We start from the raw sequence: 14,376 nt of genomic DNA on the forward strand, positions 1-14,376 counted from the left end.
ACTCTTGCTTTTAATCTAAATAATATATTTTAAATAAAGCTTTTAACAAGAAAAACCTTGAAGGCTTAGACTATACAGTATATTGTTTTTTGAAGTGATGCAATTTGACATTTAAAGGTGATTCTTCTTTACTTGGAAAACAATGAATAAGTTAATTATGTTCTGCAAATACTTAATATCTGCAAATATTTTATCAGTCGACTTTAGAATAAATATTTTGCACCTGGTCAGTGGAATGTGCCATAATTGGTCTCAAATATTGTATGTATTCTCAGCTACACATAAGGTATATTTCCACAAGTATATACAGCTATTCAATTTTACTTTCAACATATATAGTTCCTTTGCCATACATTTCTGTATACATTAGAGAAAATCAACATTTTATTACAATTACACACAGGGTTCTCCAGCTGCAGAGTTATTGACTTGCTATTGACAGCAGCTGTGGTCTTCAAACCATTAGTCCTGTCCATGCATAGGTTAATTTGTCCTTGGTTGAAAAACAACAAGACTAAATGAGTTTCCGATATGTAAATAACTGTAAGAATTCTGTGCTCACAATTGCTTAGAATATGAAACAGTAGAAGTGCTGTCAACTTAACTGACAAAGGATCATAGTTACAGGTGCATGTGTTTTTTTTTAATTTACTTTTCTTGATGCTTCCATGGTACATTGAGAATTAAATATTGTGAGCTGCCTTGGGTCCCATGGTCAGAGAAAGGGAATGTATTTTCAACACAAACAAATATCAAATTTGCTCTGTAGTTAGAGTGACATGAACCATGCATTTATTTTATCACCTTGGTGTTTATCTTTTGTTGTAGTTTTAATCAGAGAATGTTATCATTTGTGGTTTCTTTTTGACTGTTTGATTTTATATTTATCTTGTTCATCACTTCTTGCTGTGATTTTTAATTTGTTCCTACCTTGTATACTGCCCAGAGAATGTGTTACTGATCAGCAAGTAATAACATTTAATAGATAAGTAAATATTCAACTTTATTTAAATTAACCCCACCTAGTTTAACATGAGGTTCAAGAGTTTGCTGTCTGTTACTGTCGAGACCCAGGAGTCTCAAGAATGCCAAACACAGAGTTAAGAGCCAAACACAGATTTATTGACAACAAACAAAGCTGAAGGACACTTACTTCAGTGTCTCAAACAGCAACAAAAAGTCAATAGCAACTGCTATGTCAAAAACTTAATGAGAAAATAAACCGGATTATCCTGAAATATAATCCATGTTGACGAAAACAGAAGCAAACTGCTTGGAACCAACAATGCCGGCAAAGTACAGAATCACAAAGGCAAAACACACAAAGCGAGGTCAAAACACATTCAGGAGTAGTAGCCAGAAGTTCACAGCATGATGTCGTAAATCCAGGAAACAGTCCCTAGTCAGCAGGAGGAATTCAGTCCGTACCTACAGGATACAAAGCAGGATAAACATAACTTGATGATCAGTAATCCTGGGACCCAACTTGATGATCAGTAAGCCTGGGACCCAAAGCATGAATAATGGCAGGAACAAAGTTCTACACACAAATAAGACACTTTGCCTTCTGCAAAGGTCCATTACAAATGTAACAATTTATATCTCATAGCTCATTATCGCTGGAAGAGCTACTCCCTTCTTCTTCATTACTACTTCCAGCTGCCTCATCCCCCGTAGCTAAGCACTGTTGCCCATTCCTCCAGCGCTGCCAGCTTCTGTCAAGACTTAGGTCTTGCCAGGAACTCCCAGGTTGCCAGTCGCTTGTGAAACCCTCAAACTCTTCACTCGAGGTAGGCTGTGCACAAATGTCCCTGATTCCTGCACACGGGTCCAGTCTAAATCCTTTTTCCCTTTCATCCTCACTCGAAGTCCCATCACTCCTGTTAAAGCCCATCAGATATGGGAGCGCTAAGAATATCCCAAAAGCGCTTCCTCTGTAACTCCTCATCAGAATCGGGTTCCTGAGTAGCCCGCTTGACTCCTCTGCTCTCCTCCCCATCCTCCATTTCACACTCCGAGAAACCCTCGAAATCCTCCGAATCTGTCGGTGCCATTAAGATGTCTCTAACCCGCTTTCGCTGCTGCTCCTCCTCCTGAGCAACCCATTTCCCCCTTCTCCCAGTAGTAGCAACACTATTGTCATGCTGTACTATAACAGTTCCATCTTTACAACAAAATTGTGAGAAAGAATATTCATAAAGATAGTGAATTATGCCCCCAAAATCTTTCCTTGTAACAATAATTGGCCCAAGATCACCCAATAGGTTTTGAGAGCTAAGCAAGCAATTGAGATCAGATTTCCTGGATTTAAATCCAACAATTCTAGACTAAAAGTTCACTTTGCCATTAATAAGTAGATCCAGGAATATAAATATATGTTTATTTCTGTAAGAATGATTGTTTGATACAACATAATATTTGTAGGCAAATGAAGACCCCCTCTGAAGGTGTCAATTCCAGGCAAAAATAATAATTCCTTTTCTTCCCTTGGCTATAATTTTGAGTATCCTTATTCTCAAAGATTATACAGGGTTAGTCAAAATGCATAGGCCAATAAGCCATTCAATTGAATGGCTTATTGGCCTATGCATTTTGACTAACCCTGTACATGTAAATCCAGCAGTTCTTCATAGGAATTCTCACCATTTCAGTTTATTCTAGATGTTCCTTTAATCACTTTAAACCTTTCATTCTCGCAGCAAGAATGCATTCATAATCCTCTTTAAATGTGCAGGATTTATAAAAGTTGTAACAAATATTATGATTCATAATTCTAGTACATGTTTAAGACTGTGATTAAGACATGGATCTTTTCCTGCCATTCATGAATGCTACAAGCTGTGCTTCTCCCATTTATGATATCAGTATAAAAATGAAATATGATTACAGATTTGGTATTCATACCAGGACAATACCTCATCCTGTACATATCTTGTTTTCCAAAAATATATTTGCATTTTTGTCAAAGAAGTGCACATCTGGATTCTTTCAAATAAGACTAGGAAAGACTGAGAAACACATTTCACAAACAACACAAAATGGTGAAGTTTAAAATAGTTCTTGCCTTTAGCTGAGCAAAACCCAATTATGCACAGTCTGTATAAACTATGTGATTGAAGTCATTTTACAACTTGATATCTCAGTAATAAACTATTTAATAGATACTTGACACATAATTGACTGAAAGCTGAATTAGTAGACTGTTGTCCTTAGATGTCAGAGAGAGGAAAATTTAGACAGCAAAAATAAATGGCCATTGGAAATTCTACTGATTTGATTTGACTTTTTAGAAGTGATATAATGGACCCTGTTCCTAAACAGTGTTGTTGCTTCATCTGCTAATGGGCTTCTCTCATCCTCCCGTCTCTGATACTAGAAATGATAAAAGAGTCCTTCTTTTAGTCAGTCACAAAATATCTGATGGCATTTAAAACAATTTAAAAATTTGGTCATTTAGCCACACGTTTTATTTCCATACCTATCAATGTATACACAAAATGATTTTAGTTCATAATAACTTAGCCTTTCTCCAAGTCCTTTAATCTCTCCCTCAGTTTTACAGTTTTTCTTCTTCAATGAGATTTTTTCTATTTTTTTCACGGGGTAATAACTCTGGTAATCTCATCTATAGGACATTCCAACTAGAATTGTAAACGTTTTGCTTACTTTGGTCCAACATTAAAAAGTAAAGGTTTTTTAAGTGCATCTTCACTGGAAAAGAGTGCGAGTTTTGGGGTATATATTTTAATTATTTTTTCATATTTGGGGACTTTAAAATGTTTTTAGTTTTTGCACAAATGTTTTGCATACAATGTTGTTTGTGCTAATGACTTTTTGAAAAGAAAATAAACTCCTGAAATGTAAAGAAAAGTTGTGTTTGACCATTTTTTCAGTGGGATGTTTAAAGTGTTAAGACAAACTCATTGTTAAAAACATGATTTACATTTGTGGTTTCTACCCACAGCACACAGTGCTTCATGCATTCTTCTGTGGGTGTATCATTCTTTGTTAAGATCTATTACATTTTTAGGCAATAGTTTGTGGTTACTTTTCAGTTAACCTTGACATTATCTTTATTTGTTATTTTTCTATTGTTATTTAATATGGCATTTCAGAAAATTAAAGACAGCCTAGGAAGATACTCAGGTCAGATTGAAATTATTCGCAATAAGAAGACAGCAGTTTTGAAAAGTGCCACACCTGCAGAAGCTGCAAGAATACAGGATAAGCTGACACAGCTTACTTACCAATGGGAAAAAGTCAACAAGATGTATCGGGATCGACAGGCGTAAGTAACTTCTTAACATTGGTTTGCTGTCTTTGACAAGCCTCATTACATTTGGCTTGCAGTTTGTGGTTCAGTTCTTCTCCATCCAAACTAATTTGCTGATTCCATACTGAATCTGTCTTAATATTTGAAGGTGTTTTCATAAAGTGTTGATGCCTTCATACAGTCCTTTGACTAAAAATAGTTCAGTGATTCATGCAATTTGTATAACTTTAACTGAGATAGAATAGGTATCTGCCTAGATAAAGATCAAACATTTCTTTCTACAATGTTTAAAAGGTGATCATACAGTACAAAGAATGGGAATGGATTGAAAAACAATGTATTGGTTATTTTTAGTAGCACTAAGTACTGTTCAACAGTGGAACTCTCTGCCTTGGAATGTGGTGTTAACTCCTTTTTTGGAGGCTTTTAAACAAATGCTGGATGGTCATCTGTCAGGGGTACTTTGATTGTGCTTTTCCTGCATGGCAGGGGGTTAGACTAGATGGCCCATGTGGTCTCTTCCAACTTTGTGATACTATTATTCCAGTTATTTTACAAATGAAAGCCACTCTCTTACATGTGACCATTTAAGTCATTTATACCAACCCTAAGGTGAACTTTTCATAGGGTTTTCTTGATAAGATTTGTTCAGAGGGGTTTACCTTTGCCATCCACTGAGGACGAGGGGTCGACATTCTTCTAGATCACTCATAGGTTTCCATAGCTTTGAGTTTTGGTCTTCAGAATCATTTTTGAATGCTCAAACCATTAAACTGCACTGGGTTTTGTATTCTATATATAATTATAAATGATTAATTTTGAAGCTATGTAAAATATGTATATTTTTTGTGTCTTTTTGCCAGTATAGTGATGGAAGAAGACTGTATTATTACAACAAATGGAGCAATTAATTAGCAATAATTCAGAATGACAGAATAGGGAGGAGCATTTTGGAGAGAGGTCAGCACAGGTTGCTCACTGCTTTCTTTAACCATTGCCACCCCTTTATTATGGAATGAATATAGGATACTGAATACCTATGAAGTATGCTCAGGATCCTGGCCATTTGTGGTTCTAGATTCTTTTTCACATTTATTGTCTGCTTCAAAAGCTCTTGCTATTGCCAAGAAAATAGTCTAGTCAGGAGCATCTCTTTTAATTGGATAGCAAAACAGCAGTATTCTCACAGAATCACCTGAATTTATTCCATGTTCCTCAGTTAGCTGACAACCATGGCTCACACTTCATTTAGACTAGAAGCATAACAGGAGATGCACTTTTCCCCAAGGTATACTTTGTCCTGTTTAGTAACTAGGTTATGTCTTGCTGAAGTGGCGAAAGATGCCTGTTTGTCCTAGCAGGAGCTTTTATCACTTCTTGTATGTTGCAAGATAGCATGCTTTGCTTTGTGATTGCAAGAGAGAAGCATAGGCATAATTTACAAGTGTGAATGCAGAAGCACATTTATCTCAGGGCAGCCTACTATTGTAGTGAAAATGTATTAACTACAGGAAAGGTATTTTTCCTTGTTATGTATGACTTGGCCAGCATTGAGTACCATAGCTGGAATGTGGCAGTTAATAAGACAAACCTCCATAGGTAGCAATACAACCAATAAAGAAGTACTGCTACCTAGATCTTTCAAAGACACCTCACCTTCCCTGCAGCTGTCCTATTTATCATCTACATGTGACACAAACTGGCCACGGCCTGGGAACAGAAGTAATGCTTGTCCAATAAAGAATTTTAGCATTCCAGGGGCAGAAGTGTGGGGAGATTAGTTTTGAAACTGACAGGTTGATAGGTTTCAGGTCAGAAGAAGTGAATTATCTATTGGGCCCTAAAGAAGGAGTAAAAGCTTAACTCAAATGCAGTATCTAAGATGCTTAGTAATGTTTGTATCTGTGCAACATAGTAATGGCTTGATATGTAGAAACAGGGTTTCCCTCCTTTGACCTCCTGTCTGAGGTTTCACATATTTATCCATAGGCTGTTCAAATATGCAATGTCTGTAGCAGTACTGAGAATATAGACATGGTATATGCCTATATGCAGCTTTGGATGAATTGATTGGAAATTTGTGGGCAGGGGCTACTCACCCCTCCACAAATGAATATCCATAGATATAGTCTGTAAGAAGTAAGTAGGTGGGAAAGCCCGGGTGGAGCCAGCCAGTCACAGCTCATGGGCTACTGTGAGAGTGGGGCAGTAGGGAAAAAGTTATAACCTAAAATACATCTACACTGACAATTGAATGCAGTTTTAAAGCAGGTTATTTACATAATGCATGCTACGATTGTACAGTGCAGTCAGAAAGAGATTTAAGGATGTTAGGAAAAGAAAATAGATCATAATATTTGGGCAAAGTTATGGGAGATGAGAATGTGGAAAGAATTAAGAAGTGTTCCTTTGTCTGAAACTCAAATATTACTTGGTACTATGTTGTGAAACCAGACTAGGTTACATGTTTCATGAATTTGTTATATAGTAAATCTTTACTTTTTTATTTTCAACATCTCTGTCTATATTTTTAATTTGATAATCTACAAGAAAGACTGGTCACACTTTACCACATTGAACCCAATGAGCAACCTAGCCACATAATCCTGAACGGAAATTGCCTTGAGGTCTGAATATCAGATGAAGGAAAGGATTTATTACTCCCATTAATATCATATCTAAATCCACCTTTAATGGGATTTTCTTCATCATTTTCATTACTGTTTCCAGAAGGGCAGATCTTGGGGCAGATCTTGACTCTACTAAAATCTGTGAGATAATGTGATCTGTTGAGATTTGTGTATCTCAGTTCCATTGTGCTAAATATCTGATATGACTCATTGCCAACTTTCTAAAAAAAGAGCAACCTGAGTGACAAGAATACTAGGATTTGAACTGAAGAGAAGTTCTGTCAAAGAATGTAAACAAAGAAATTGATTTCAGCTTCTTTGTGCTAATTACATGGAATGAAATCACTATGCAAAGTTACACATAGTTCTGTTTTGAGGAACCAAAATTTGAGAAAGATTGCAATAATATATTAATGTGAGACAAGATATATCAGTATAAATACTATGAAAGGAGATTATCATTATAATGGAGCCCAATAAAAAAAACTACCTTGTCTACCACATTTAAGACAAATTCTATAACAGCAACAGGACAATAGCATAGCAATGTGCTTTCAGTTGTACTTTTAGATAGCAAAGGTTACAAGCAGTATTGTTGTGATAAATATTAATAACCCATAGAGTATCTTTATTATTTTACCAAGGAGCAGCAGAATAAAACAAGTAATTCGTCCTCAATATATCACCATAAATGTGTAATTGCATACTGTATGTGTATGTATGTAGACATGTGTTTCAATCAATAACTAGATGCTTTCAATATCTAGCTGTTGTTTTATTATTATTTTATAATATTTTCCAAATGTAATAGTTTATATAGTTGTTGAACCTTGTATAGGCTTCCCTAAGCTCATTTACTTTAGCTGAAATGATTGGAGGAGAAAGCTAAGGAAGATCAGTTGCAAGTGATGTGGATATTAATCATCTGCATGTCATTTCTGTTTGACCCTCTTTTGTAAAATATAACTTAGAGACAGATGTATAATCTGGGAAGGTTTCCAGGTTGTTGTTGTTTTTTAAATGAGAAAACTCAGCATTGTCTGCATTATGCAAGGTTCTTCTGTCTGATTCGCTGCCATCTGCAGCAGAGAAAATGAGTTATATTTACATTACATGCAAAAGTGCTCACAGAGAAGATAACAATATTTTCTGAAAGCTATACCATCAGCCAAAATTTTGGTTTCTACTCAACCAAAAGGAATCCCTTGCATATGTAGAAGAATCTACTTCTTACCAGATATGCTAACATTTACATCTCTCCTAAAACAATCTTTTATTGATATTTTCCAAACAATGGATATGGATAATTCACACTATATTAGCTCCCGGTGGTGCAATGGGTTAAACCCTTGTGCTGGCAGGACTGAAGACCAACAGGTCGGAGGTTCGAATCCGGGAAGAGCATGGATGAGCTCCCTCTGTCAGCTCCAGATTCCTATGCGGAGACATGAGAGCCTCCCACATGAATGGTAAAACATCAAAACATCCAGGAACCAAAGAGGGAATGTGTGTAAGTTGAAAATAATACAGATACTAGAAGGACGTAGGATAGAAATACAATTTGTGACATTGCCAGTGGACACAGCAAGACAACGACAGAGCGAGGCCAGACCGAGAAAGGAAGGGAAACATGACGACACCAAAAGTGAAGATGGATAAAGATAGAGATAAGGAGAAAGAGAAGAAAATGCAAAACAGGAAGGACTCATTAACAAAAGACCCATCAGCAGAAGAAACTATACTTAAAAAGGAAGAATTCACTATGAAAGATCTAATGAGAGAGATCCTAAAATTGCAAACAGATGTTAATAGAATAGAAGGAAAACAAGACAAGCAGTTCAACAGCATCAAGAAGGAAATGGAAGAGATGAAGAGGGAGGTCAAGGAGGAGGTGCAAATGGCAATGAAGGAAGAAGTGAAAAACATCTATAAAGAAATTGAGACATTAAGACAAGAAAGGAAAGAAGATGCCAAAGAAAGTAAAGCAATTAAACATCATCAGAGAGAATTGGAAAAAGCTGTACACATCGTGGAGAAAAAAATAGAGGTACTGCAAATGCAACAAGAAATCTTAGAGGCTAAAGAAAAAGAATACCAACTAAGATTTAGGAACATCCAGGAGGAAGATAAAGAGAACATCAGAGAAATAATTGCAAATATGGTGGCGCAGCTTCTCCAACTTAGTCGTGAAGAGAGCGGGGACAACATTGACCAAACTTTTAGAATCCAATCAAATTATGCGAAAAGATACAATGTACCAAGAGATGTGGTGATGTGTTTTGGGAAGAAAAGTGTGCGAGACAAAGTATTAAAGGAGAATGCCAAAAGACCAACTTACTATAAAGGAAACAAAGTTGCAATCTTAAAAGAACATCCAAAAGCAGTCTTAGAAGACGCAAATACTTCTTCCTCACCGATGAGCTTAAAAAAAGGAACATAAGATTTAAATGGGAGAAGAGAGAAGGAATAATGGTCACTTGGGAAGACAACAAATATTGGTTAACGACGGAACTTAAGGCAAGGGCATTCTTCGACAAATACATGGGGAAAGAAGGTGAGGACCCAAAGGAGTGTGAAGGAAAGGATGGACGGGGAGAAGAAGATGATCAGGAAAACAACGAGGAAAGACAAAGAAAAAGACCAAGAGAAGTATCCCCAAAGGAACATAAGAGCTATGCGGACTTGGCTTTGGTGAATACGGGTACTGACAGAGAAAAAGACGAAACAGATGGCAAAAAATATTAAAATATTTTCAAACAATGTAAACGGTTTAAATAACCCAAATAAACGAAGGAAAATTTGGCACCAACTTCAAAAAGGGCAATTCGATATAATTTCTTTACAGGAAACCCATATCTGTCGTAAGCATATAGCCCATCTAACACAAAAGAAACTGGAGAAAATGTATTGTGCGTCTGGAGGAGAGAGAAAAAAGGGGGGGTAGTAACATATGTCAAAGAAGCGATACCATCAAAACAGGTATTTAAAGATGAGGAGGGGAGAATCCTGGGTATTACTATACAATTTGGTGGGAGGAATGTGCTGCTGTGCAATATCTATGCTCCAAATGGTGTGAAAACTAAATTTGTAGAAACGCTACAAAAGAAGATTTTAGAGCAGGACTATGATGATTTAATCATCACGGGTGACTTCAATGGGGTCATAGACAGTAAAATTGGTAAATCTAAAGGAACAAAAAAGACAAATAACTACTACATGGGAGAACTCCCCAGAGACTTTAAACTATTAAAAGAAAACCTAGGATTGCTAGACATATGGAGACACCTTCACAAAGATGAACAGGATTTTACCTTCTTCTCGAACCGACACAATACATGGTCCCGTATAGACATGATATGAGGAACAAAAGCAATTGTCTCAAAAACTACAAAAGCCAAGATCCTGACAAGAATAAACTCTGATCACTCCCCGATAGAAGTGATCCTTGAGAACACAGACAATAGTAAAAAAAATATTTAAATGGAGATTAGATGAACAGCTAATAAGAGAACACAAGGATCAGGAGACTAACAAGAAGGTACTGGAGGAGTTCTTCAATATCAACACGGAAAAGGATACAACAATGGACATTATATGGGATACATCTACAGCATATATAAGAGGTTACTTTATACAACAGAAAGCATTGAGAAACAGAATTAGAAATGGCGAACTTAGAAAGATAGAGGAGGAAATCCAAAATGCGGAGGTAGAACTTAAGAAAAACCCAAATAACAAGAAAATGTGTCTACAATTGGACATATTAAAGAAAAGGATAAACTCATACAAATTAGAGGAAATAAGTCAAAAACTAAAATATGTGAAACAAAATCATTTCGAAAATGCCAATAAAATAGGGAAATATCTAGCATGGAAAATTAAAAAGAAAAAGCATAAACAACATATAAACAAAATAGAAGAAGGAGGGAAATGCAACATTAATCAAACAGAAATTGAAGAGCAATTCCGCAAATTCTATAGGAAACTATATGCGGATGATAATATCCGTAAAGAAAAGGTTACTCAGTATTTGGGAAAACAGAAAATAAAGAGACTGTCAGAAGAGGAAAGAGGAATACTGAATAAGAAAGTGACAGAGGATGAAGTACAGAAGATAATAGCAGATCTACCCCCAAACAAATCCCCTGGTCCGGATGGACTCACAGAGAAATACTATAAAACTTTCAGTGATGTATTAACACCACATCTGACGAAAGTAATAAATAAAATCTTAGAGGAGAGGAGGATACCAGACTCATGGAGGACTGCACATATAACCTTAATACACAAAGAAGAGCAGGATAACACAAAAGTTAAAAATTTTCGACCAATTTCTTTACTTAATGTCGATTATAAAATCTTCTCGGGATTACTAGCATCAAGGCTGAAAAGGGTTCTCAATTCAAGGATAAATTAAGATCAGACCGGCTTTCTACCAGGAAGACAAATCAGTAATAACACCAGATTGATTCTTAATGCAATAGAATATTACGAGAGACATATACAAAAAGAGGTAGGGCTTCTATTCTTGGACGCCGAGAAAGCTTTTGATAGGGTCAATTGGGGATTTATAATTGAACTACTGAAAGAAATGGACGCTGGTTTTCACTTTATGAACGCAATCAAGGCAACATATGCACAACAATCCGCTGGAATCATAGTAAATGGACAGATCTCTGAATTAATAAAGATAAATAGGGGAACTAGACAGGGATGTCCACTGTCCCCAGTGATCTTCATCTTGACCCTAGAGGTACTATTGGAAAGCATTAGAAATAATCAAGAAATAAAAGGATTAAAGGTGAGATCACACAAGTACAAAGTAGCCGCATTCGCGGATGATGTGATGTGCCTAATGGAGGACCCAATAGAACAGTGGGACAAATGGTGGGCAGAAATTGAGTCATTCGGAGAAGTGGCAGGGCTGAATATAAATAAAGACAAGACTAAGTTTTTGGTTAAGAACATGTCAAGAAAGAGGAAGGAAGAACTATGGAAGAAAACAGGGATTGAAGTTGTAACAAAGGTAAAATATCTGGGGATTCAGTTAACAGCTAGCAATGCTCAACTACATAAAAATAATTATGATACCAAATGGAAGAAGATAAAGGAAAAAATGGGACAATGGCAGAAGTTAGACTTATCTCTTTTAGGAAGGATAGCGCTGACTAAAATGAACATTCTTGCGGAGGTCCTATATTTATTCCGAATGATCCCAATAGTAAGAACCAAAAAACCCTAGATAAATGGCAAAAAGACATTAATAGATTTGTCTGGCAAAATAAAAAAGCCAAAATAAAATTCAGAAACTTAAGTGATGAAATGAAGAGGGGTGGATTAGGACTGCCGGATCTCCAGCTTTATTACGATGCAGCGGCGCTGACTTGGGTTAAGGACTGGGCCATACTAAAAAACAACAAAATGCTAGCATTAGAAGGAGAAGATCTTAACAGAGGCTGGCATAGTTATTTATGGAAAGGAAAGGTTGGGGTGGAAAGAAAATTCAACAACCACATTATCAGGGCATCGCTGATTAAAATATGGAACAAATACAAAGGAAAATGGTATACTAGGACACCGATGTGGCTGTCACCAAATGAGGTGGACCAGAGAAGGGAAACATCAAATGACAGATGGCTGACATACAAACAATTGCTTAATATAAACAACCAAGAAATAAAAATTAAAACACTGGAGGAGATACAACAAATAGAACCCAAGTTTTCTTGGTTCCAGTACTGGCAAGTCAATGAAAACTTTAGGGAAGACAGAAAAGTAGGATTTGAACTTAAAGAAACTTTGTGGGATAAAATAATAAAAATGGAAAGCAAGCTGATCAAAAGACTGTACCAACAACTCTTACTGTGGGCAACGGAGGAGGAACAGGTTAAGGAAGTCATGATTAAGTGGGCTAAAATGGTAGGACACACGATCACCATGTCAGAGTGGGAGGAGGTATGGGTAAAAAAACTGAAGTATGTGTATGCTACGGAGATCAAAGAAAATTGGGTAAAGATGTTCTATCTATGGTACCAAACCCCTGAAAAACTAGCGAAATATAGCAAGAGGAAGATTGATAAAAAGTGCTGGAGATGTAGGAAGAAAACAGGTACATTCAAGCACATGTGGTGGGAGTGTGGAGTTGTTAAAAGGTTCTGGTCTGAGGTACATAGAAAAATGAGAGAGATCTTCCAACGCAATTTTGAACTCAAACCAGAATATTTCCTACTAGGAATGACTAACCTAAAACTGAATAAGAACGATGATAAAATCTTCTTTTACTTGACCATGGCAGCAAGGATATGTATTGCCCGCATATGGAAAACTGAAAACACAGCAACTTTTGATTCATGGATCAATAAGGCTATGGATATCATGAATATGGACTTGCTAACACAAAAAATAAGAAAAAATAGAACAACAACAGATAACACCGACTGGAACAAGTTCATTAATTTCCTAAAGAAAAATAACCTCAAATATTGTTAAAATAGGAAGGAAAGAAGAATTCCGGAAGTGATATTGAAAATACGTTAAAAATTAATCATCAAAACAAAATACTTTGGGAATGAATTAAACTCAGGTTGCTTGAGGTTCCTGGAAGTTGGGGGAAATTATATGTATTTATGTACTGATGTGTATAGATATCGAAATGTGTTGTAGGGGGAGGGGCGGCTATGACAACATTTAGTTTAGGAATTTGGGCTAGGTAAATAACTTGATAGATAGGAACAAATATGACTTGAGAAAATAGACATGGATGATTGCGTAGAATATAATACATAGAGAGAAATATACAGCCTTTAAGGCAATTACCCTTCGTATTGTTCGTCTTGTTTGTCAATTGGTATACGTCGAAAAAATCTTTTCAATAAAAATAATTTTAAAAAAAACATCCAGGAATTCCCTGGACAACATCCTCTCACACCAGAAATGCAGTTTCTAAAGTCGCTCCTGACATGAATAATAATAATAGCATTCTATCATTTCTTTTTAGCATTTCATTGATCAGTATGTGGTATTCCATAACAATCTGTTTACGTTTTAGATCTAAAACCTATTAACTTTCACCAGCTAGCATAATTCTTTTTATTTCACTTTTTATTCAACTTTAAGGTTTTTTGTAATAAGATGAACGCGAGACAAGGGGTCCCTCAACGCACCTGTGTGACAGGGGGGAACCTTTCAATCTCACCGCTGCCACCAATGTAAGGAAGAATGTGCTGCGGATCCCACCCAACGCGAGGGGATCCACTGTGATGTATTACTGGCAGGGGAGATCTTTGCTTTTAAATCCCCACCTGACACCACTGTAATAGAGAACGCTGACCGATCACCTTGCGTGACAGGAATTTGAGTGAGGGAATGACTAATGATGTGAGAGACCGATGATGCTGGTAGACTTTTGCCGCCACCACCTCAATTTTGCTTTTTGAGGAACCAAGGTGTGAATGTATTTGAGGTAATATGTGC

At 36.4% G+C, this 14,376-nt stretch overlaps 1 protein-coding gene across 15 annotated transcripts in view; it reads left to right on the forward strand.

The window, feature by feature from the left end:
- The window catches only part of DMD (dystrophin), a 1,568,405-nt gene that overhangs the window by 780,040 nt on the left and 773,989 nt on the right, over positions 1-14,376 (forward strand). For all 15 annotated transcript variants that reach the window (XM_067466757.1, XM_067466754.1, XM_060770144.2 and 12 more), the window contains one exon: positions 4,116-4,288. In XM_067466757.1, the coding sequence (XP_067322858.1) occupies positions 4,116-4,288 (173 nt within the window). The remainder of the gene's footprint in view (positions 1-4,115; positions 4,289-14,376) is intronic.

The sequence above is a fragment of the Anolis sagrei genome, chromosome 3, assembly GCF_037176765.1.
Source record: "Anolis sagrei isolate rAnoSag1 chromosome 3, rAnoSag1.mat, whole genome shotgun sequence".
In the NCBI taxonomy this organism is placed as follows: domain Eukaryota; kingdom Metazoa; phylum Chordata; class Lepidosauria; order Squamata; family Dactyloidae; genus Anolis; species Anolis sagrei.